General features: G+C 36.1%; 1 protein-coding gene across 2 annotated transcripts in view; it reads right to left on the reverse strand.

The window, feature by feature from the left end:
* Positions 1-27,240, reverse strand: part of PARD3B (par-3 family cell polarity regulator beta) — a 445,805-nt gene that overhangs the window by 182,240 nt on the left and 236,325 nt on the right. Inside the window, exons 12-15 of one of the 2 annotated variants that reach the window (XM_076342436.1) lie at positions 22,576-22,746; positions 19,029-19,158; positions 13,262-13,361; positions 10,968-11,083 (exon numbers count right to left, since the gene is read on the reverse strand). In XM_076342436.1, coding sequence (XP_076198551.1) covers positions 10,968-11,083; positions 13,262-13,361; positions 19,029-19,158; positions 22,576-22,746 — 517 coding nt within the window. The remainder of the gene's footprint in view (positions 1-10,967; positions 11,084-13,261; positions 13,362-19,028; positions 19,159-22,575; positions 22,747-27,240) is intronic. The other variant, XM_076342438.1, reaches the window with a different exon arrangement.

The raw sequence follows: 27,240 nt of genomic DNA on the forward strand, positions 1-27,240 counted from the left end.
TTAGGGTTGAAAGCTTATCCTTCAACTCTGCCTGCTCAAGCACTCCCTTATATTATGCCTTAAAACGTGATCTCTTTATAGGATAAAATAAACTGTCAAGTCATACCAAAAATACTATAAAATGGGAACTTACACAAGGTTTGCATATTGGCCACCACAAAAAGTTTACATACAGCGTTATCTGTAGTGATACAGGAATGTGCTATTTTCTACCCAGGAAAGAGCAGTGCAGTAGTTCTCGACATCTAGGAGCTACTACTGGGAAAATAATCACAGTAAATGTTTTCTTACATTGCCTCCCCACTTCACTTTTAGGGAAACTTTTCCCCCCCAAAACCAGCATCGGATTCAGGACTGGGACTCATAACTGGAATCATGAATCCACAACTGACCATTGTATCTCTTCTCCACCTTTGTAATCTGACTGTCATCTGATTATCAGTAAAATTGACATAGTGCAGTTTTGTTGTGGGACGTAGATGCTAATAAAGTAAGACTAATACTGTTTGCACTGTTATGCAGAGACGCTGCAAAACAAAATAGCAGTGTGGCTCGTCAAAATTAGAAGTGCAACCAAAATTCAAGGCAGTTCTGTACCGCTTGTCCTTTAACCTTTCTTCTAGGTTTTTCTAGTCCCTGGAAATAACTGTTTACCTCCTTGCTACGCAGTTTGATCCTGTAACGCAAAATGACCGGACAATGATTTGCTATAAGGATAGTTCAAACTCCTTTTCCTCCTCCCTCCCCCCAAATTTACCTCTAAGCAGAACAACCGTGGAAAACTTTAGTCCCAAAGGTTAGTGTTTTGACAAGTTATGATTCCGTGAAAACAAGGGATTATAATGGAAACTGATTTGCAACCTTAATTATAGCAGTCACTAATGGCAACCACTATAATGTATGATAATTACTTGGAGTAGGTTATGTTACAGTACATAGAAGCTTTAAAAAAAATAGATACCAAGGTTCACAGCATTTTTTTAAAACTATGCTGATGACTTGGTTTGCCTGAAACTAAGTTTTACATTATTAAAAGGAATATATCCATTTAACTTAATCATACTTTACACACCAGCTTCACACACAAAAATTAGATTTTAATACTGGAGGGAAAAAAAGGAAAAATAAAATGATTAGAAAATGAAAAATAATCTTATCAGAATACAAGGTTAGCATTATGAGTTTAGGCACACAGACACAAAAATTGGGAAATGCAAAAATTAAAGTTTTGTATCAAAGGTTGAGCAAAATATTGCCCCTCCATGGGGTAATTTTCATTTCATGGGATATTACACTTAGACAGTGGCTTCTAGGCTGGCCATCTTTCATTAGACTGAACAGGAGTGGCACAGATAAGTCCATTGGATAAGAATCCCATCCCTTCCCTTGTTTCCTCTGGGAACAAGGAGAGGACGACAGAAAAGAAGGAAAAGGCTAACAGGAGATAAATACTTTGTATGCCAAAGTTGAAAATTTTTTAACTGAAGATTTCATTTCGGAAGTATATAAAATGTCCTGTTCCACAAAGTAGCGTTTGAAAAGACTGCTCTGCATGATGTTAAAAATTCATGCAAACATTCAGTTATGACAAAAACAGTATTTCTCTGGCTATCTTCCTTGGCTTTTGAAAAAAGCAGGAGCTAAGTGGAAATTTCTTTTCTAAGATTCTACTAGTGTTGGCCTATCTTTGCAGAATGGCACCTGAAAGATTTTAAACAGGGAAAAAATATTGTCTACTCTTAAAACTCAAGTAAAAAAAAAAAATCTAATTATTTTTATATTGCAACATCAAAAAGTAATTACATTGCAACTATGAAAAATTTCAGGTCAAGAGGATCACATTTGGGAATGTGCAGTGCCAGACTGGAAAATATCAGGAAAACATTCATAACAAAATTTCAACTGTAACTATTTTTATGAGGACACTAGAAATACTATATATTCTTGAGCTAGAATTGTTAAATGCAAAACATTTCAAAAAAATGAAACCACCTAATTTGGGGACTGTAAACACAAAACTCAAAACAAAAATCTGGGAAGGATCAGTGCAAGGGAGTAAATACATTCACAAAGAAGAAGAAACTTCTCCTTAACTTGTGAATCAAAAAAATACTTCACATTTTGAAATGTCCCTGGAACACCAGGGGATGTTATTTCATGAAGTTATTAATGTTTGTCAGTATAAAACACACACTAGCTCTTTTAAAGTAACATCTATAATTTAGGAACCACATTTTCACCACAGAAGCCAGTTAGGTATTCATTGTCAGTACTCGAAGTAATTACTGAAATACAAGTGACAGAAGTTCTACAGCTAGTTCATAAAAGCACGGACATTTGGGGGGCTAGCAAGACCACAGATTATGAAAGATGGAATATTACTAAAACAAACAAATCTTTCCAGCTGATAGCAAACAACTGATACTTTTTTTTTAAACTATGCCAACAGCCACAACAAATGGTAAAAAAACCCAACTCTCTATGCTATGAATAATCAGCTGTGTTAGGATTTCTTATGGTAATATTCTGGAGTGCTGTTTTGCTTTAAGAAAATAAGGAGTATTGTTCAGCAACAGTAAAAGCACCCAACAGTGCATCCACATCCCTCCAGATAATCTTTTGATTGCCATTTCTGTGCCCTACTCAAGATAACCAAGGCAGCCATTTTATTTCAATTGCATGATTTTCAAGGGTTTAGTACACAAGCAGCCTTCTGTACTGCCTCAGAAAGTTTGCATCAAAATACAGTCCAGGATTACTTAAAGGTCAACAAACTACTTCCCAACTATGGTTTAGAGAACCCCAAGTCAATGCTGCTGCCAATTGTAATAAACAATTTCTCTCCTTTTGGGAACTACAGTTCAATCACTGTACCATTATATTAATTTTTCCCCAAAACAAGGAGTTACTACTATTCACAAGATACAGGGTACTACTATTCAACTTAGTGCCTCTTTTCTGAAGGATCAGTTTTGCACACTGACTAAGAGCTACTTAAAATCTTATAAGTAACTTTCACACTTCTAGATTTCTGCTGGACAAACTGACACGTACCTTTGAAGACCAGCTGCAGTTCTGCACTCAGAAAAGAAGCAAACAAGGATTAAAAGTACAATTAATGGGAAATAATAAGAGAGACTGAAGCATGAAAGAATTTCCTGGAAAACAAATTTCCTGATACCTTTATTAGTCTATTGGAAGCTCAATGTAAAATTTCTTATTATACATTAATCGATTAACAAGGGCTGTATTCCCAAACCGCATATGCAAATGATACTTCCGTGCTTTTTAGAATCCATCAGTTTCTATGGTATAAACACATGAAAATAAAGCAAAGCTACAAATTGGTCACTGTTTTTTCTGATGAACTGTATCCTTACCCAGCCCTTTCATCATAATGAAGGCACTGCATCATCAATTAATTTTAGTCAATGATAGTGCCAATGACGTATTTCTCCTGCCATTTTTATTTTCTTGGTGAAGCGTTTCCTCATCTAGGAGCGGCATAAATCACTCGGAAACAGTGTCAAATGTTGGCTCACAACCATCACTTAGAAAATGCTGCTTGCTGTTCTAGGTTTGCCCTGTAGTACTACATACACAGACCACAGGCTTTTATACTAAAATCTACAGGAGCAATAAAATGCATGTATTAGGAAGGGTAAACTTGCACTGTCTTAAAATATTTTCCTTCAGTAATTCCCCCTCGTCCCCTCTCTAGTGACAGTGAAACTTCACATAAGGGCCCCATCTCTCCTGTTCTAGGGTCACCTGGTTATCCACCAGCTACCCATTCTTGAAGGATTATGAGTCCTTGACAGATTCCTGTTCGCTTCAATGTTGAAAAGTAGTGAGAATAGCACAAAGCTTGCACAAGGGCCAAGGTTAAATTATACTTATGTGGTAAAAAAGGTAAACCTTTTCCAAAATGGCATCTAACACAACATTTGCATGCCCTGTTCAGCACATTCAAAGACAGGAATAAATCACATCCAAACCAAGATTCTGGATTCTTTTTCTCACTTGTACAAGGTTTTGTCTAATTAGATGTTTCAGAATAATTTAGTTAGAACTTATTTAATACTTCAGTTCAACTGTATTCAGAGAAGGTCTCCAAGGGATACATCTTTTATATCAGCACATGAGAATGAAAATGCCTAAGCTTGCATTCACTATTACTACTACTTGTTGTTATAGAACCGGCAGTATAATTGATGCTGTCCACTGGACACATTTGCCTTTAAATGGAAGGTTTTCTCCTGGCAGAAAATAACATTGTTTTACAATTTCCCAGCCAGCGTGATATAAATTTCTTCACTTTCTTCTAGTGGCACAACAACTACTCATTCTTGAAGGTTACGCTGCTAATTGAGGCCATCACGGCTTCTTTTACACTTTTGTTGTCTTCTCTAATCCTCTGTCACCTCTGTTCCAGAGAAACTGTACCGGGCTAAAACTGATCCAACTCCGCCGCTACACATCTCCCGCATGTCATTAACACTTCTTCCAAACTCCTAGGGTTAAACCACAAGTTCCTAATCTAATCTGTCATTCACTGGTTGAAAACATTGATAGAGAACAAATTTAAGACAAAGTGTAGGGAACAGATTTATAACAAAGTGTTCTTAAAAGTTACTTCATTATTATCTGTACTTTCTTTCTCATAGTAGCTATACATTAACTTAATGCCATTTTCTCCCCCTAGCACTTTCATAATCTAAGTGCATTAACAGATCAACTCACTTCAAACTTACACTAAAGCAGCTTAAGAAACTACCACCTCAACCATGTGTTACCATTTTCTCAGCTCTATCAGCATCACAGCTCATATGATGCTCCCAGTCTGCTCCACAGCAAGCTTCCTTGAATTTTAGAAGATTTCTACAAAACCAGTCCAAAAAGTTGATATTCCCTCCTGCCCACTTCTGCCTTTATGCCACAGCTCACCTTCCCCTCAATTGCATCAATGCAGATTTGGTGTAAAACTGAGTAACGGAACTGACCTTGTTAAAAGCCTTTCTTTTCATACGGACTAAACCTAATTTCAGTCTCATTTCAATTCAGTTCACAGTGTCCCTATCACTTAATAAATTATTTTCTTTCATTCCCTACTTATAGATCTTACAAACAGAAATTTGAAAGTAATTTAAACTAAGAAAACTACGTCGTGTTCATTTCTAAAAATTCATTCTGCAGAGTGGCCTCAGAAAACATACATCTAATCTGACAATACTAGAAAGTTACTCATGACATAAGCTAGAATAATTTTAAAATCTCTCTTGGCCCTTGATCCCAAAGATCAGCCATAAGCAATATAGTTTTTTCTAAACCCGTGACATTTTTGGTTTTGAAAAGTCTTTCTCTTCAAGAGATGATCTGTTAAATTACTGTTATAAGCCAGTAACTTTGAAAAGTCTGTTAGAATTCTGAGCCGCCATCTTCTCTGTTCCCTCATTAATGTTCTAATGAACTTAACTGGCTCCTAAATGCAGTTCTGAAGTTGGTTTCAAACCAAAGCAACCCAAAAAGGTATTCCATACATACAACATGGTTAAAAAGATAACGATTTTAAAATACCAAACCACTTTTTGCCCCACTAATACCATAATTCTCACTAGGGACCTCCCAAAATGTATTCTTTTAATTGTATCTGAAAAAAAACATTGTTTAAATTGAAAAGTAATCTCCATTAGCTCTGCCTGGTCCTCATTTGATTACATTTTGAGATATTTATTTCAATATTCAAAATTACACTCAGAATAAGAATAATCTGGTTCAGAGCAAACCATGAAGTACCTAATAGCTAGTAAAATCTTGATTGCATTTTCCACATCCTTCCGGATGTGAAACACTGGTTTCTCTTTGTTTTGAGGTGTTTTAAAAGTACGAACTGTAATCGAATGCACCCCTTCATTAACAAAGAAATTTAGTTAAATATTGGCTTCCTTGCAGAATACTCTATACCTTACATCTTGCATATTCACTTGCTAATTATTCCTAAATACATAAATAAGTTGGCCGATATCTTTAATAAATATTCCTCAAGGTTAAGGGACTCTGAGTATGTCTAATGATGTTTTAGCAAGTAATATTTCACTCACATTTAAAATCAAGTAAAGGACATTTCCATTTCTTCAGGCTGTAGAGCTTAATCAGTTAAGATCTATGGGTTTTTGCTTTTTATGGGAAAAGGAAGGGGGAGTTGAGCAGTACCTTGGGATAGCGGTCACGGGTTATTATACCAACATCCTCAAATATAAATCTACACAGTACTTTGCCTGAATTTATACACAACAAATTGCTATACACTCATATACTCATATGATTCCATTTCATGTTGCTTCAGGTTAAACAAGCCACACTTTCATGTGTTTGAATACAATTCCCATGGCTGCATTTATGCATAGCCTAAATCACTCCTGTGCATAAAGATTTACGGAAAATAAGGGTGTTGGAGATAAATAATAATACACCTTCTTTCCTTTCTTTTTCTTAGAGCACACCGATTTTCACCTTCCAATACAACATTAAAAAAAAAATCCATATTGCCATTCATTCTCCACAAAAATTACCTTTTTAATAGAGCTAAAAGAAAGAAAAAACACTACTGAAAATTGATTCTGATGAATTATTATATAGAAATTCTTCTCTAGACAACTGTGGTAATGTATGGGAAAATGTGTGTGTGTAGAAGGTTGTTAAAGGAAAGGGAAAATCATCCTTCCAATGACTTGTATAGAAGCCATTGATTTCTTCTTCATTTTCAATCTGCCATTAAGTTTCAAAAAAAGTGTACCACTTAAGTGGGAAGGGACAACACGATATTTATTTCTAGCATTTCTGAATTTGTTTTGCTTATTTTTAACACTATGCTATAAGCACAAGTCCAAGCTTGGCATGCAGTCTAAATTTGGTCAGTAGAGGCAGGCACTCTAAGTCAGACTTCCGTTGGCCCTACACAAATTCTTGAAATCACAGTATAAGGAGAATCTATTCTCTGCTAACATATTCAAACACCATCATCCATAACAAAAAAATTTATGCAACTGAGTGGATGTGTCTGGTGCCAGGATCAGTAGAAGGAAAGGGGTGGCTGTGCTCTTTTGTCACCATCAGTTCAAAATAAAAGTAGACAAGGCAAATAAAAACCATAAGACCCAGTATATGAACTCTACCAGTGATCCAGAAAGTGCTGTCATTATCTCAACACAGCAGCAGAGAAGAACATTAGGACTTATAGCTGATATGGAACTACTCTGTACCCTATTACTCTGAATAGCTGTAAACATTGAGAAGCCTTTGACCACTGTGTAAATGATGGATGCTAAAGCAGGGAACCAGTCACCCTGCCTCCATACACTTTGCGCAAGGACATCTGTACGTATGAGGCAAGGTTCTGCTCGTGCCTGCAAAACCAAAGAAACTATCACAGTACCACTATACTTGCCTTTCTGTATTTGTGGCAGTGGTCCATGCCCTCTACTCCTGTCCAGCTGTCCAGTCAACAATACAGAAATGCACCAAGGGTCAATAAACTAAACCATATCTGCCCTGCTGGCAAGTAACCTACAGCTTTTGCTGCGTGTGCCAGGTTCCTTTCATTGCAAGATTTGCTCTGGAGAGTGACAATGACAAATTGATGCAACATGTTAGCAGTACTGAACACTTTCTGATCACCCATCCTTATTTCCTGATATTATTCACTGAGGATATTGATTTATAATTATAATAATTATTATTTTGTAAATAGATATGACTGGAAAACAGATTAAGCATTCAAAGGTTTCTGGGCCTAAAATATATAAAACTGAAAAGATAAACATCAATGTTAAATGGGTTTCCATTGTGAATCTATGTAATTATAGACTAGTCTTTGCTTAACAGATGTGCTTCTTGTGTATACGTCAACTCTCAAAGCCAGAAAGACCCTTACTATACAATTTCATTAGCTCCCTAATTTAATGAATTTACTATTTTCTCATAAGGTTCACAATCTGTAGCAATATCTGGATTCTCGGGTCTCTCGTGTTTAAAATTTTCTGTCACCTGCCTTTGATGATCCTTCTGATGGTGATGCCATTATGTATTCCATGCCTTTATGATCTTACAATTAGGCAATGGATGCATTATACATGTTTCAAGGTAAAGTAGAATGTTTCATAAGTGAATAGCAGTACAGTTTTCACATTTATGCCCTGTATTACACCAATTCTGTGGTCTACTGAGGTCATGATATTATTCTGGTCTAGAGACATCCAGGTGATTTCTGGACCTTGTAACCTGAAAGGCTGGTTATGTCTTCCCAGATCTGCAAAGACACCTGATTCAGAGACAACTTGGTTTAAAAGGAAAGAAACTGCATCTAAATCACATTTTGTAAGGTTTCAGAGCTCTCCTCCTGGACTCGAATTCTGTGATTTTTCTGTTCATCATGTTAGATTTATTTTGGAAGGGACTGGCAGAACTTGAGAACAAAAGAAAAGCAACTAGTGGACAGCATCCCATGACTACAGGAAAAAGAGGGCCTAGCAGTTATACAAGCATTTTCAGAGAGGGGACACCTCCTCTTTGTTACCAAATCTGCTGCATAGTTCCTCTGTGGTGCTGAACAAATCTTTCTCACAACCTCAACTCTGGGTCTGGAAGATGAAGACAGCAGCACTTCCCTTCTTTTTGAGGGCACAAGCAATGCACTGAAATCGATAATGGGTACACAGCTGCATGTTGGGATGAGAAGTTACTATGGGTCATGACTGCAGTTAAGTAATGAGCGAAATATAAAAACAAACTAAGAAATAACTTTCCTTCCCCAAAAATCCATTTTGGAGTCTGCATTATATGAATGCTCTATTTGGAAGCACAGTTTTATACACTAAATTATTGGGATTTTATTTGCATTAGAAGCATTTTATATTGCAGTTACTTCACTTAAGATTTTCATGTTTCTTTTCCTTTTAACCTTCCAGCCAGAAGCTTCTGCTTAAAATCTTTCAAAAGGTGGAAAGTCGAACATTGTACTTCACTGCTTGCTAGAGAATGACTGCTAAAGGCCCTAGCTTTCATCTTCCTTAGTTTCTTTATTTGCCAAGCTATGTGCAAGCAATTTTACTTCATCTATTGTTATTGATGTAACACAGGATGGGTGCAATTTTTTCATAGTCCCTCCAGTTCTTTAAATTATTATCTCAGGTAATAGATTTACCTTCACATCACCATATACGAGAAGGATAAAACATTAGCGCCTCCAATCAAACTGAATATTATCCCTTTTGTTTTTTCCTTTCATAGCAGAAGGGGCATTTTCAACAGCTACCTTCTACGAGCAACAATTTTTGAAACATCTTAAAGACATCTTTGTACCCAATTTTTATTTTATTTCATTTTTTGCACCCAGTTTTATTTTAGTTTTTAACCACTATGATTTAGTGACTCATATACATTCTCAAAGCATTGTTTCTGGGTGTCAAGAGCAGATTGCTTACACAAATTTGAATCTCACAATATAAATGAACACAGAACAGGACAAAATGAAGTACAAGTTACCTGGTAGTTCTGAATAAGCTCTCAAGTGCACTCCCATTGCCTAATTTTACATTGGTGCTTGTGAGCATTCTTTCTAGTGACTTCTGTGGGAGCCGTAAGTAAACCTTTCTAAAAGACGACTCAGTAAAGTTGAACATAATTTTTTCTAGTAGACTACATACAATATGCATTTTGACTCAAGTCTGTAAACTCATTCTTTTGTTGAGGAGCATTTCCATTCTTAAAAAAAAAAAATATGTCTAATGCATTACTCCATCAAAACGGTGGAACTGAACTGCAAAAGGATGAATTTCTGGTCTGGTCATGCAGTAGCTTTAAAATTCTGCCTTAAGAACTCCCCTAAATGAATTCTTATGCATTCTTATCCTGCATTAATAACTGTTTGACTTTCCTTACACTCCATTAGAGGAGTACACACATTTTATGTTACATTAAAATATTACATTAAGATGACAATAAAAATCAACAATACAAAAACTAAGACCAATCTAGAGCATTTCAGGAAAAAAAAAAATCAGCACCACCAAAAAGCTACCTTGATACTATATAAGAAATTAATCATTTTCTATGAATGGTGTACAAAATCTGATCCAACAAAACACACAGATCTATGATTAAAGACATCCTAATGGTAGGTCTCAAAGTTACTTCATCAACACTTGAATTTGAAAAAAACAGATAAAGAATGAGTGCCACAAAGAAGAATTAAAAGGAAAAAGAAAAGCTTATTTGGTTTTCTTTGAGGCTTAAGAACTTTGTGAATTTTTCCTTGAACTCATTAAAACATGACTCGGTTTTCAACTGCAATAACCTTTCAATCTTCCACCCGCAAATGCTTTCCCAGTACTGAAAGAACCATTTACTTTCTGCTTCACCCACCCTGCAAGATTTTCTGCACAGCATTGATGGGTAGAGGACCATAGCCTTAGCACTCCTCAAGCATTTATAAAGATCTACTGCAACACTTTGATTGCCTGTGTTAGTCATTGTCAATGAAGAAATATACAACTTGTCTTAAGAAAGTTAGCCTTTGTCCAGCGTAGTTCTGCAATCATTTATATTCTGTATGAAAATGACTTTTGTTATTGCTGTGTGGCTATATTTTTTAGACATAGAAAACTTGTACAGCAATTCTTTCTGCTCATTTTTACAAATGCTCCCACTTTTCCTCAGCTACGCTTTCAATACAATGGACAGAATGGCCTTTAAGAAAAAAAAAAACACAAACCCTTTCTTCAGCTTCAATAAAAAGGGTACTTGCAATTAGATGCTACAGGAGGCAGACCATTCTCCCCATCACTGCAGCTCCTCTGCGCAACTTACTCCCTGATGTTTGTGTTTAAGAAACAAAAGCAAGAAACAGAGATGGTGCAGATGGGCTAACGCTAAAAAGCTGACCTATATGTCACCCCACCCCTTCTTACCCAGATCCATGCTTTTTGAGGCTTTCAGATTAATTGATTCAGACTGCTTGGCTGGTGTCAAAGATCGGAAGTTGATGTGCTGATCTGTTAAATGCACTGCTGAATTTATGATAGGGCTGCAGGGAAAAAAAAAGAAAAAAAAGACATGTAAACTATTTAGGCACCAGTTCAAAACACAAGTGAACTAATTAAAGCATGCACAAATATACGTGTTTCTTCCTCCAGTTGCTTACAGCCATGCATTTTAAAATCAGTTATTGATCCTCAACTTTCTTTTCTGAGACTTAACACCGCCAGTCACTTGTTTTTCATCACGGATACAAATATAAATGTAAATGCTTAGTGATAATTGCTTTTAAACAATTCATATTTTATTTAGCAGAAGAACAGAGGAACATAACAGTACCTGCTAATTTTTTTTTTTTTTTAATTTTGCTAGTTATGTTTAACCACTGCATTTCCAAAGAACATGCTACAGAAAGCTGGAAAAATACTGCCAACGTACCTGGCTCAATTCTACTTCATCTGCTAATACAAAGTTATTTTACAGCCTTGCAACACTTCTGCAGAGGCTGGAACCTGGAGGTCTTATGGAGGATGCCATAACAGTCTGAAGAATTCCAAGATATCGTGGTTTGGTTTTTGGTTTTGTTTTTTAATTATTTTACTTCAAGTTAGGTGAATATCTAAACATTTCAAAATTCCACCTGAGTGAAAGTCAAAGTAACTTTCACCTGTGAGGAGTCAAAACACCTCACTGTAATGCATCTGAAATCTTCCATGTCTCTCTTCAATTAGAGACACAAATTTTTTTTATATATATATATATATATATAAATACTCTGAAACCAAAAAGCAGTTCCAAAATTAAAAACATTTATTTCCAAACTGTTCAATCAAAAGGTTTGGTTTTACAGTGTCAAAACACTTTCCCCAGTTTTTTGCTGAAACACAGTTTCGGTGAAATCAGCATGACTTGACATAGCAATTCAATGTCAACAGAACTTAAGTTCCAAATGGAAAATGAATACAACTCTGGAAAAAAGTCAGGGTGGGAGAAAGGGCCTGTAAATTCATCATCATTTTGATACATCATTATCGTTTAAGAGAATATTTTTGCTCCCAGCTTGTTGAAAAATTAGGAACAGATTCTAGCAAATAACTGCAGTTGAGAATTTAATGCAGAGTTCCGTTAGTCTATGTAGACTTTTGTTCATTTACCACATCATACATACCTGCCTGGGAGACCAGAAATTATGAAATTACTCTAGTGAAATTACTCTATGTTAGCAAACAGAAAATAGTTACAAGAGTCTTCATTGTACGAAGAATTCAAGGTACCCATAATAAAATATATCTACTCTTCGACACTATGTGCAACAGTCATTTGAAGGGTAGTTTTTAATCATGTCCATGCACACAAGGACAGAAGTATGGCTAAGTTTTTAGTTGAAATGCATACTTTCCTAATATCACTGCAATAAAACAGTTGCATGACTGTCAAAATTGAATACACACAAAATGAATAAACAGTGTTCAACATTGAATTTTCAGCATCAGATTATGATAGGTTGAAATGATGTTTTGATTTGAATCCTGTGCTACTTGAGACAGACAAAGTATATGCTATCACAAACGCCAACGTGTTTACACTTTTTTCTGCACTTCCAAACTTCTGTATTTACTAAGGAAATTAAAGCTTGTAGCTGCCATCAAGCACACCAGCCTTTACAAAAGGTATTCTTAAAATATCTGAAAAATCTACCCAATGCATTTACAACTGGTAAAGTGTCCATTAATTTTTCCCCTACACGTTTCAACGTTCAAACTTACTGAAGCTTCATCTTGTAACCTCAAGATGTCTTTGGCTGACGTGCTGCATAAGAAGATTCAGTTTCCTACAAACTGAATTTGGCTAGGGTTTTTAAAGCTTTAAGAGACTTCAGGCACTGCATCTGCACATAGCACCCATTGATATAAGTTTTAAATTCACTTTTTTTAAAAATTGGGATTATGTTTTGGGATTCTTTTTGTTTTACTGAACACATGCTGGGTATTGTGATCCATATATCATGGAGAGCCAGCATACTTCAGCTTATGAACAACTGAAATGATCAATGCACTAAATGCTAAAATAACATTCCCAGCTTGTATTAAAGGATCATCCAGGTGACTAAAAACGGTGGTACAAATTTTTACAAAATAAAAAGTTATTTTAAAATCAATTAGAACTACTATCGCAACCACTAATGAGCAATTAGGGCTGTAACTATTAAGAATAGCCAAAGTCCAACCTATGGTTATAATCCTCATTCAGCAGATCCTCATTGGGATGTGGTGGGAGAGGTGGAGGGGTTTCGTTTTCACCATTGCCACGATCAGACACTGGCAACTCTGAAATAAAATTTAAAAAGGGGTTAAATAAGCCGCAGAAACAAGTACCTTACACCAGTTCACTGATCAATGACTGGACTGGAAGGCCTCAAGCAATGCTGAAGTGAGTCACAAATTATTCAAATCCCTAAATTAACTAAACTAGAATTAAAATCACACCAAGCAGAAAATATACCCCTTGGGATTTCCTGAAGAGCTGATTTTCAAATTTGCGTATGCATAACTAAAGATAAATATAGGGAAACTTTGTGCTTATAGTGAAGTTGAGTGCAAGGCACAAATTGCTTTACTCCATTTGAGTGGATTTTCACTTCTACATAGCTGCATCCTAACTGATTGTAGGTTCATGCTTTCATTTCCTTTGATGGGGAGCATTTACCACCTTTCATGTACAGAATAGAACCACATTCTCGGCAAAGAGTTCAGAAGAAGAAAAATTTCTGTTATCCCATGGCAAGAGAAGAAAGAGGCATTTCTGAATTACCGTCTTCATTTTCCTACCATTACGGTAATTCCTTCTTTACTTTTACAAAAGGCATTCAGCTCACACCAGAAAATTACTTTGGACCAAGAAAAACATGAACTACTCAATTAAACCATTCAGTGGTTTGCTAAGCAACAATACTTACATACCTACAGTATTTAATGAGACTGCTGTGCCTGCTGTAGGCCAGTTCATTATTGTCCTGTAAATTCACCTCTCAGTCTAAAGGTCTAATCTTATAAAAAGTCCCTACATTTTTCAATGTAGAACATGTCTTCACCCCTCCAAAACTTAACAGGAAACGTGGACAATTAATAATTCTTGGGTTTCAATGGCAGGTAAGCGATTTAACAATACTGACATACCACACTTTCATGTGACCTGTTCTGTTGCGTTGAATGTTGAATGTTGCTAGTCTTTTTGCACAAAGTACTTTCACTTTTGCGTGAAAGTACTAATCTAACTTGAGAGAAAAAGGGTTTATGAGGAGGGGATCAAGGCAGACGGCAATAGATTATATTTATTAGATAAGAGCACTGAGATAGTTCCCTAAAAGCGAACAAAATAACCCCAACAAAACCACACAATTAGCTCAAGAATCCTGTAAAACTCCTACTGGCTGGATAGCCTCCTAAAGATCAGAAAGATAACAAATAGTTCAAACCCTGTATCTCAGGAAAAGTGAGAACATCATCAGAAGATATTGAAGGTGAGCAGAAGAGGAGGAAAGTTCTAACGAGACCTTAAAAAATATCGATTGCCAGTCTGACACAGAAAACAGGTATGCTACCTAACATATATGCACACTGGCTTCTTGCATTATGATCACATTCTTTCAGGTTGCAATTTAAGGACAGGAAACAGAGATGAGTAAAGGGCAAGTTCTCACAGTAAAAAGAATTTAGAACAAAGGGAAACTCATACTGTTCAATGTAATTAAATGATTTGAAAGATTAATCAGAAGATGAAAAAATTTACTCATGTAAAAACACTCAGAACTACCAAAAATAAGCAGACTATGAAGCTCTGCAAAAAGATTGCAGGATATTAAGTAAGTAGGAAATGCAGGTGAAATTCCCTGTCCGTGACTGCAAAGTGAAACACGTGGGAGTAGGGGAAAACTCTTGACACATACACAAAGGCTATTACTTCAGCAATTACGACTCAGGAACAATACAATAGAAGTGCACTGGATCGTTCTTCGAATATATGCTTAGTAAAGTCAAAAGGAAACAGACAGTCATAGCCTTAACAGAAGTCCAAACACTCCATCTAAAACTCAGAGTTAATGATGTGCCTAGTTTTTAAATGGCATCTAAGGTTTCATTCTTCCTGTCTGAAAAAGGATGTAATAATTCAGAAACATTGAAAAGGTGGCAATCATAGTTGGACACATATAGAAACATTCCTACAAGGAACACGGGCTAGGATTCTTTGGTTTAAAATAAGAAGCAATAAAAGGGGATACAAGAGGAGTCTATGAAATTGTAAAAGCTATGCATAAGGGGAAAAGGAAGCTCTCACTGACTGTCTCACACACAGTAACTAGAAGGCACCCAGTGTAACTATCAAGTAGCACACCTAGGACAAACACAAAGTAGTGTTGTTTCCTGTGCAATTAAATCATGGAACTCATTGCCATGAGGATGTTTTGGAAACTACATTTTTAAAAAAATATTAAGAAATGGATGAAAAGTTAGAGAGGTATCAACGGCACAATGGTCCAGACAGAACCTCTGATTTAGGAAGTCCCTAAACCACCTGACTACCCGAAGTAGAAAATAGATGCCTGATGGAAGGGGAAAAAAAACCCAAGCCACAAAATCACACCACACCCTACACCGTGCCTTACCCTCTTTGAGCAGCTTCCGATAGCCATAGCTGGAGAGACTGAGCATATCATGTAGTTATATTAACTTTGATTCACAGTAATTGATATGTCATTTCACAAAGGCTGTTTGGTGATGGGTTACCGCTGGCATTTTTCTTGCAGTACACAAATGGTACACACAGAAAAACGTCAGACTTCCTGAGCGAATCGGAAATGATCACAAAGGACCACAGCTCCCAGCAAAATGGGAGCAGGAGCAAAAGCGTGGGAGAATTTAACCTAAGAGGCAGTCACTGGCTCCATGTTCAAGACCTCAGGAAATGATCTTAACAGATCCAGAGAGATCAGAACAACAGCTAAGCTACTAACCAAAATGTACCGAATTTTCAGATATCAAACAGTTTAGGAGAGTAAATAATTGAGTCTGTCTATATGATACATGTAATGTTTACAAGCAAAATTTAAACATGAATTTAAAATTTCACTACTTAATTTTCTATCTTGCCATTACCACGCATGTATGAAAACAGAGATGCTTGTACAACCATGAAGACCTGGCAGTCTATGGTAGTAGAGAGAGTTTATGATTATTCTACTACTTAACCAGAGAGATGACAGCATTTCCTCTATAACCATTTATAATGTACAGTTACAAGAAATATATAAGAACCTCTAATGAAACACATTCCAGTAATCTTTCAACACCAGAAATGTAAAGCTGCTGGCACTGAAGTACCAATTCTCAAAGAAGTTGTTCTAAAAAACACTGAATCTGTGCAACAGCTTGGCAGCAAAAGGAGTGAGGACCTGAAGGCAGCAAGTATTATTCATGCAAAAATAGAACAAACAATGGCATTTCAATATTGGATCAGTATCCCCTTGCCCTTTATTTAAATATCCACAGGCAAGACAAAACGTAATGTTTTGGCTATAACCACTTTTCCCCAGACATCATTTTTTCTTGCTCGTGTATAATAAAAAAGACTCTTAAAACAGACAGCAATATTAGCAGGCCAAGCTTCAGTGTATTTTTGCTGAGCTTTTATAAGAATTTTATTGGTAGGAGCAGTGAATGATACTGGAAATAACTTATTAGAAAACATTAATTGAGAAAGTGACATTTTATTAAACGTAATACAGCTCGTCATTAAATTCTTACATTAGATCCTGTATTATGTTAAAAGTCTCTTCCATCTTTTATTGTTCTTTGTAAAAATGTACCAACCGTACTTCTACATACAAGATCTGGATAGTACACCGTAAGAATGTACAAGGGACTGTTTCTGCCTGTCACAAGAAGCTCACCATGTCTGTGACTCACATCCTTAAACAGACACACAACCCAAAGTTCATAACTGAGTTAAATGAGGATTGTGCATAGGTGTCGTGTTTTGCCTTTACAGATGCCTTGAAAGACTGAGGACAAAACTTTATAAGAAACAATGCAAAAAAATTTTTGAACCAGTGACTGGAAATAAGTGACAAGCTCATATGGAAAGCAGAATGAGTATTAGCTCAATAATAATTAATACTATGACTTCAAAATTAGAGAAAGGTTTATACAATGTGCAGGACTACTGTAAGCCCAAAGTGTCTTTCACCAAGAAAATTTCAGATCAGAGCCCTACTGCAGACACCCAGCTGCTGAAAGCGTCTGTGCAGTTCTCCAGTAAGATCACTTAAATTTTACTCATCAAACGCCAGATCTTCAACAGAAATTGCAATGCAATGATACTTCTAGTAAGTGCTAGAAACGTCTTCATCATCTGTTGTCCACTGACTCCAATTTCAAACTGCTCCCAGGCCATGGCGGGGAAGCCCCAGCCATGCCCAACCCTCCCTGACAATAGCCCTCAACAGCACTCCAGAGCATCCTTTCCACATCTGACACACATTGTCTTCTGAGGCCATTACATTTTTTTGCTATAATGCCTTATCATCATCATTCTTTAATTAAGAAGATATCTATTGAAAATGATTTTATGAATGAGCTGCAAACTAGTCATCCTGATTTTTGGATCACAGTTGGAGAATCCTTATCTGAAAGTACAGCTCTTCCACCTATTTTGTTTTGAACTTTATCTAAGTGACAAGTTACCTGTTGCCATTCATCTGTATCAATGGCTCCAGAGCATTTGCTTATATGTTTGTTAAGGAAGTGTTTAAAGGTATTTGCTGCTTTCTGATCTTAGCAATGGCTAACTCTACAGGGCAGGCTAGCTCCAAGGATGACCCTTTTCTCCTGTAACTACAGAATCAGTGTAAATTCCATACAAGAGAAATATAAGGTAGATCTAAACAAAAGGATCTGATCTTTGAATGTTTACAATGCTTGAGCCTGTATCTAATTACTTGCCTGGAGTCACATTGTCAAAATATTGAAGTCAACACAAATGACTTACCCCTAAATTATATGGGAGTTTCTCTTGAGCTTTACAGATATGGGCTCTTTGGTTTTGGTTAAAAGTACCCCACAGAGTCATCACAGCAGCCTATGAAATTACTTTTTGCAGGCCACCCAGATTCCACAGTTGTCTAGGGAAGTGGGAAAAATAATGCATAATTCAACTACATCAAAGAAAATCTTTTCTTCCTACTAGAAGGTATTTAAGTATGTGCTTGGCTTGAAGGATAAGAGCACACTTAAAAGGATAGGGGTTAAGACCATCTCAAATACTTAAACTTTTCAAATAACTAGTATCTTGCTGAGTCAGGTGCAAGTTGGACAGATAGTACAGTATGCCATCAGAAATGAAAGAAGACAGGAAAATAAGTGCTCTTAAAAGCTCTTACTTATATGCTTGCATATGCTCATACATGTAGGCTTTCTTTGTACAATGTACACATCTACCTAATTCTTTTTAATGAGTTCATTAGTATAATTCCAATTTGTAAATTAAGGGAATGTTTATAACCTTTGAATAAATTTTACCTTTAGGTCTAAAATAAGCAAGTGTACTTTATGAATATCACACTTTTGTGTAAATTCATTTAGCTTATAATAACCTGGGACATAATCTAAGAATTCAATGCAAAAATCATTGCACTCATTAAAGATATATAGAAAATAAACATTTTGACAACATATATTTTGCACTCATCATTTGTTTTTTATCCAACCTTACGTGTTGGGGCAGCGAGCTAGAAACTGTTACTTAAACTGGAATTTGTGCCAGGAATCTAATTCACAACTTCTGAGTCAGCTCTCCCACCCTCGCTGGATCTTCAAAAGCCTCAAAACTAACATAGTGTGCACTTACTCTAATTAACAGCTTTTCTAGTGGCTGTGGATTTCAAATACAAAAACACAAAGCACTTTCTTTTAGCACAGAGAAGGATATCTAGAGACTACCTTTTATTCTTTCCTGAGGACTGCATGTTACAAATTGCTGAAGAATAGTATCATTGCGTCGGGAAGCAGCTGCGAAGTTATGACTCCCGTCAAAGGCTGATTTTTGAAAGACTCCCTGGTCTGAGCGTTCCTAAGGGAAAGACAGAACCACATATTGTAACAAAACAATTAAATGTTCAACAATGCAGAAGATCAGCCGTCACTACAGACAGTGCATAAATACAGTGTAATGTAATGTTCACTGTACATTGCTTCATTTCAAATGAGAAACTTGAAAGATATCTTCAAAATTACTATCTTTTTTGCTGACCATGAAATAAGACAATATCTAAGCAATAACAATCATTAAGAATGATGCACAAAAATGAAGACACTTTTTTTTTTTAATGACCCACAACTGGCTTCATTCAAATTCTCCATCTGGGAGGGCAGCTTGTGACATTGTCAACACAAGAACATGGGTAATGCCAATGGTATTTTTCTGCCAGCCAGCTGGTTCCCTTCTCTCAGAGACTGAGTGCATATGTTCTGATGATCACACACTAGCGCAGTTTTGCAAGTAAGGAGTTACACCAAACTCCCAAATGCAGGTCTTCTGGCTAGCAGCTAAACAAACTCCTGTCACACCTCTAGTCAGCTTTTCTTTTGAGACATCCTCCCCCACCCCCCATACATGCCACATCGCTTAATTTATTCTCCTGAGCAGTTGCTCAAAAGAAAAAAGGGAAAAAAAAAAAATCATCACAATTTCTAAAACTGGGACAGACCCAGAAAGACATTTCTGTACTTGTTGTTCAGGGAAAACAGAAAGCCCACACAGGGGAATATTATGGCTAGTTTTCAAAATAACCTTTACAGTTTCTGTGAATTTATATCTGTTTTTTGAAGGGCCTCCAACTGGCTTCTATTTTTAAAGTGCATGTTCATTATGCCAGCAAATGTTACACTAAACATATAATTCCTTAAATTTCGTAGTCACATCTACAGAAGAAATGCATGTATCTAACCCATACAATTTCTTTGTAAAAGGATGCAAGAGGTTTAATACATTGCAAGTGATTGCCTGCAAACCAACGCATAAGAAAGGACAGAGTCTTACATCACCTTGCAACCTGCCTTCCAATAAAAATAATAAAAATAAAATAATAAAAATTAAAAATAAAATGATAGAATAACAACAATAAATAAATAAATAAATAAATAATAATAATAATAATAGTAATAAGGCAAAAAATGCACCTCAGAACACAAATCAATGCTGGGATGCTCATGGTGACAATATGGCTACAAATGTAGTCTCAGTGGACAGGCAACACATGCAACATTCTCTCCTCCTCAGTGCAGCACGAGCCATTTGAAAAGGCTATTTTGAACCTCTGTACAGAAACACACACACCACACAGCCACTGACAATTATGTTTCTTCTCGTTACTGGAAATTCTTTAGTTTACATAAGATTCCTTACATCATGAGGTCCACATTTACTACTTTCTCATGGATACTGCTAGCTAAATTAAGCCTTGCAACATCCAAACTACTACTACATTGGAGACTTGTACCCAATGGGATAGGGAGTCTTAAATTAACAGCAACAACAAATCTGCTTTTCCAGCTCTTTGATAAATGACACAATCAATATCCCAACAACTGATCAGTAACCAGTCTAATTAGAGTATTCAGCTTATAAAACATAGCTGTCATGGAAGACCTCCATTAGTGTCCTGACCAATAAAAACAATAATGCATTTATAAACGTATTCTCCTTCTACCAAGCTGAGATGCAGTACTCAGGAAGCTGTTTTGGGGAAAGGGAAGAATGGGCAACAACCCATTTCTGCTACGGTCTCCAGACTCAAATGGAATTACAACTGAACCTAAAGACTACCCTATAAAAATTAATTCCTGTCTAAAATGAATTTGATTCAATCAAGACCTCATTATGCATTCTTCATAGGACATGAGTCAAGATTATTTACCTCTTTCATACATCTGGATAATATACAAAACTATACACTTAACTATCAAAAGCAGCCTCATACTTTTATTAGGTCAATCTGATGTTTGGAAGTTTTTTTAAAAAATTTTGGCTTTTGTTAAATGAAGAAAACTTGCAGGAGTGAGCTTTATTTGAAGGTGAGCTATCTTTCTTATGTCACAAGAGTGCACAATAAATATAACATATACTTTATAATTCTTCCTTACAGCATAATGCTATGTCACATAGAAAAGGAAAGCAAAAATGTGTTTTCCTCTAACATATTCCAGAATTGCTAATTAATATTTTTCATATTTTCCTGGCATGACTGACATCAGTGAGGCTTTTGCAAAGTGTCCTCCCACCAAAGTTAGAGCATAATGTTCGGAAAGTAATATATTTCTAAATCTATTTCTCAATCAATCGATGATGGTAGTAAATAAAATAGAAAATTTTCAGGAAAATATTAAGAGTTAATTATGCTAAAAGATACCTGTATTCTCTTCCCCCCTCTGATATTTTATGCAAATACACCCACAAACATGATTGTTCTTAACATTTTAAAATGTTCCAGCAATGCTTATTAAACAAGAAGCTTGAAATCATCTCTTGGAATTCTGTAATGGGATTTATTACAACCTTTTATACCACAAATCCACTTGTATGTATTTTTATTTTAAGAAACTGTACAGATGTTGAAAAACTATTAAAATATTTACTCAAGGGTCAAAATTAAAACTGGGGTGAGTAGTAAGGGCAGCCAGTATATGTACATACATATTATCTATGTAAAGATAAAGAAAGAGTGTGCATATGTGCATGCATGCATGAAAGAGGAAGCAAGAGAGATCATAAAACCAATCCTTTTCAAAATAAGAGGCGATTCGCAAACATCAATTTATATAAGGTCTAGAAAACATAACCATTAAAATTTCTTTCTTCTTTTATTTTATTACCTTAATTAAGGAAGTTTTATGTTAATCAACTCAGAAAACCATCCTGAAAGGGTGGCCTTCATCTGACCAGGGAAAGTAAAATAATAATTCCTTGAAGGTCAAAAAAAAAAAAAAAAGAAAAAAGGTGGAGGGACAGGACCAGAAGAACACACACAAAAAAAAAGTGGAGTGAATTAAAATACTAATGAAAATAAAAAAGCAAGAGTGAAGTAAAATCCAAGTCACACTAAGACTTTAAGGTCTCTGATCATGACAACAAAAGAAATCAGAAGAATTCAAATCATCTGTATCCCAGCTATTGCCTTGAGGAGGTAGCAGATAGTCAAAACTACATCCACACATTAATCCTAAATTAACCCCTTTTGGGACCACATTTGCTTTTGTTCTAATACTTGTCAAATTAAAATAAGAGGCAACTTCTAGCCTTGCCTCAACAGGAACAGCAAGACCAGGAGGTATCAACCAGAAACACTGTGTGAATCCTGACTCCAGGAAGTCAAGAATTCATTCTGCCAGGAGGAGCTCTCTGTGACCAAGACTTTAGCCATCATCTCTTGTATGCAAAAACACTGGGACTGGAAAGACATTTATCTAATAAATGTATCTACTGCTTCACCTCTGTCTGCACCTCTAGCCTCCGGAGAACTACCAGCTGGATCCTCCCACGAATGTTCCCCTCCATGGACATGGAGCGCCTCAGTGTTTCCATGGCCTCATGATTTGACTTGCCCAGAAGCGACTCCCCATTTACTGCAACAAGCTGATCATTTACTCGCAAACGACCATCCTACAAGCAAAAAACAAAAGCAAAATATTTTTTAAAAAACTAAAGAATTATTAGGCAGAGGGTGCTACATACAAGAGAGCAAGATGCAGACAATCAGACATTGCTTTCTAAAATTTAAGAAACAAGAGACTGCACAGTACCAGGTCTTTAAAAAGAAAAATCTTTGTCCTCATTAATTGACCATTTTTTTCCTCCATTTACTACATTTCGGGAAGAGTTCATAGGGCAATTACAAACATAGAAGTGCATGCAGACGCTGCTCTTTTTCTTGCATGTACAATTTAATTTGTATCAGTTCTAAAGAGAAAACAGGAAAAGGAGCTTTTGGTTAGTTAAAAGGACCCACACCATACCTGTTAGAATCTGCAGTGCAACCGCGAAGGAGTACTGCAACATATTTTCCATGCATTATTATCTGCTATTAGGGTCTGGTAAGCAGCAGCTCCAAAAATTTTGTCTTACAGTCTCACTAGTGTCTATCTTGTCACAATTACCATGCCACCATATGGGGTAGTGTTCTCAGTTCAGAATGGTCATTAAGACTTAGGCATCCTTATTTTAATTAATGCCATCCATGTATTTTAACATCCAAACCTGCTGCCAAAAACAAAATTAGGGTTGAGCAATACCAAGTAGTCTATGCTTTGAAAAAAGTCATTCAGTTTCATTGCCAAGGTTAACTGACATTCATGGGTGTAATAAAATTGTGAACACTGCTATTTTGTGATTTAGGAGTCCTATTGCTGTTGTCATTATTATCTGTGATTTATTTCTTTTCAAAAAAGCATGTGCCATGGACTTTTCTCTCTTTAACAAGAAAATAAGGTCTATTTAATTAAGAGACAAGTTTCTTTTAAAGCTTGTCAAATTGACAATTATCAGGTCGGCATCAGACCTCGAAGAAGGAAGAGAAAGAGTAAGAAACTGAAGACATCTAATATAGAAGGGCAGTGAAGAATGAATAGCAGGGAAAGAACGTACATAGAAATACATTGCCTGGTTAAAATGAATCTGATTCATTCATAGGCTCATTACATACTCTTCATAACGCACTCGTCCGAACTGTTTACATATTTCATGCATCTGAGTAATCCAAAATATATATACTTTTCGATTTTATTTTTTCTATCACTAAGATGTTCAATTAACTATTCGGTGCTTGCTGCCAAGTCAAAGTCATTTGTGCTCAAGTGAGTTGCAGTAGCTGTGACAAACCCAGCTTTCTTAAGTGTTATTTTTGTTGGAACTGGGTATCATCTTTACCCCAGCAGAGTATGAATAGCCACGGAGCTGAAGAAGAACACCATATACCAGAATCCAAAACAAACTGGGAGGGACAAGAAGATGGAAAGACAGAATTGGGAGATGAGTGACTCAGTGAAGGAAAATGAAGAGAAATAAAACTTTTCTGGGGAGGGTATGGGAATGGAGGATAAGAAACAGCAATGCCATTTGGAAAAGATACTGAAACCTCTCCCACCTCTCTGCTGAATATTTCATGCCAACATAAATTTACATACAGCCAAAGCCAACAGGTTAACCCCACCCTTTCTCTACATACAAAATGATGCCATCACACATGCTAAAGGTTAGGGAGAGAAGAGTTAACATTGTTGAACAGGGAGTTTTATTATTTGCACATGTTGTAATTCCATTGTGTTCGATCAAAATTTACTGAAATGAATGGAGCCATTCATGGCAACAGGAGTTTGAGGAAAAAAGATTTTATTTTCTGTGAGTTTCTGTAAGACTTTGAAAATTTTACAGGTTCTCATGTCCTCCTGCTATGGTCCCACAGGTTCCTGGATTACTTTTTTTTCCTTTCTGTGGATAAACACCCATGTATAAATCTCTGTTAAAGCTTCTTACTAAAGTATATACAAATACATTGTCAAATGCATCTTGTCATGACTACATCTGTTGACTATGCAACCGTCCTGAACACAATGCATATTTTTAAATGAATCACCGCAGCCTCAGAAAGCTCTGAATTGGCCTGATTTTTAATTTTCCTTTTGTATGAGACTTTGTATTTCTTTCTTTATATTTTAATAAAGTCAGTTCTTAAAGAACTTTTTTTGATGCATCTCCCTTCTTCCCACTGTTACACGCTCCACTTAAATGCAAAATTCAACTTGAATTCAACACTTCAGCTATGATCGGAGAAAAAAGGTGTGCGTGTTTTATAAATGCTGATCAACTACACTTGCTAAGTCACCTGTACAAGGTAGGCTGGAAGACAGCTGAACACTGTTTTCACACATGCTCAGGTAGAAGTTATTTCACAGAAAAACCTTTTGCTATTTTAAAGACTGAAAAAAAAAAAAAAATCCCAATATCTAAACAGTTTCCAAACACAGATTTTCACATCACTGGTGTTATGGCCTGGTTTAGAAGCCTGAACTGAAAGACAATCTGCTTGGGTCAAAACAAGCTAAATGTTGTTTTAACACTTTTTTTCTTTTATCTCTGAAAGGTAGGTTTATTTGTGGCTTCTGAGTAGATAAACAACATTTGGCATTTCAGCAAAATAGTTTTCAAATGCCATCTCTGAAACTGCAAGTGAGCTATTCTAATAAAGGGTGAAGTTACTGTTCCCTTGCTTATTCAAAAAATGTTGGGTTTTTTACGGAGACTCACAGCAAGGGGTAGAATCTACCACCACATGGCTACCAAATTCAGACAGTCACAAGACTCTCATGCTTTTTTACAGCAGAGCAGGGAGACATAATGCCATGTTCTTCATGGACTTATGTTTTTAATCAAAGCACACCTAGTTATTTCCCTTATCACATCAATGACATTTCTTGCAGAAGGAATTCCTTGATGGCATTTATTGGAATCATCCAATTTCCCCATCCACTGCACACAACAAGCAACGTTTACTGCAACAGCACTCAGAAGCCCCAAGGAGGTTCAAGCTACACCATGTTTGATTTGAACAAATGCACACGTAGAAGATACTCCATTATTTCTAATAATGGCCCTGCTGTATTTCAGCTGCAGTAGACAGCAAGTACCTGATCATCAAGAATACATCACAAGTGAAAAGCCAAGATGTCTTGAGATGAACAAGGCTGAAGTCCCTAAAGTTATGGGGAAAGATGATGCATTTAAACTCAGTCAAATGTTAGTTTTCCTCACATGAAAGGCTCTGCATAATTACAAATATCAAGTATTCTAGTAACCTCTTTATCTTAGCGATGATGAAAAATAGATACTTCAAAAATTACAAAAGGAGGTTAAGAAGGGACATAATGGTTCAATCAGCAAAAGTAACTTTTTATTCCTGCAGGATACAGTGTTAGAATACCAACTAAGAACATTAAGACATTTTTACCTCATTTAGTTTTGTAGCAAGAGCAGTAAATAGGCACTGGGTCTTACTGTACAATGTATGACACAAGATGCATTGATATTTTCTAAAATCTTTAGCTAGGACAAAAAAATCGTAAAGTATGGAATTAAAGACTTCAATTTTCCCTTATGTGGTTTTTTTGTTTGTTTGTTGGTTGTTTTGGTTTTTTTTTTTTGTTGTTTTTTACAACTCCCTTACTGTGCTTTGCAATGCCACTAACACATCAGAACTAGATTAATGTGTTAATGTTTCGAAAAACACTAAAAAATATTGGCCTCTCTTCAGACCTTTGATTCAGACCAATAACAGATAACAGTAACCAACCAAATTGTCTGCATCTCATACATAACTCTTCATTCTAAAAAACACACTGGTGAAAGAAATTTAATGTACCAAAACCTTTATACAGCATTAGAAGGACTGAGCATTTACTTCAGCAGTGAAACAAATGTGTTGAAGGTCAATGTATTACACGTCGTCTTTTGAAGACAAGTGGTGGCTGTGTAGACAAGGGGATAAAGCTCCCCCTTATATTAGCATGATATCACAAAATCAGAACAAATTTTAAACTCTAAATACAGAAGTGAGAAATAATGACAGAATTCTCACGTCAGTGAGCATTATGATTTCCTCCTGTGATAGTTTTCCAAGAAAACTTTGCACACTGAAAAGCAAATGCACATGTCTAAATCCATAATATTCTGTTTCAGAGAGTTACAATGAATAGCGTGGGAAAATGCTCTGGACAACTACCAGCTGGAAAGAAAGGCTTTTTATTTAAAAACTTGCTACAAGATGACATTTAAAATAAGGACAATAAGGACATCTTTAAATATTTGTGCACAAATATGTGCATACTTTTTAACTTGATACAAGCAATTTTATTAATTGTTAATACCCACTGATTATGTTTTGTTCTATATAAAGGTCATTAGATAGGAGAAAGACAGCTGTTCTCCATGCATACACAGCAGTAAACTGCGGTTCTTAAGACATTGCCAAAATGACTGCATTCTGTGAGTACTTGTATAAAACACATAGGAAAGATCCCCTGAACAGTTCTGGCTGAAGCTAGAGCCACAGCTGCTATCTCATTTGCTCTGGAGCCTACACTCAGATCTATTACTACACAGTTC

This window comes from Aptenodytes patagonicus, chromosome 6 (assembly GCF_965638725.1).
Source record: "Aptenodytes patagonicus chromosome 6, bAptPat1.pri.cur, whole genome shotgun sequence".
In the NCBI taxonomy this organism is placed as follows: Eukaryota; Metazoa; Chordata; class Aves; order Sphenisciformes; family Spheniscidae; genus Aptenodytes; species Aptenodytes patagonicus.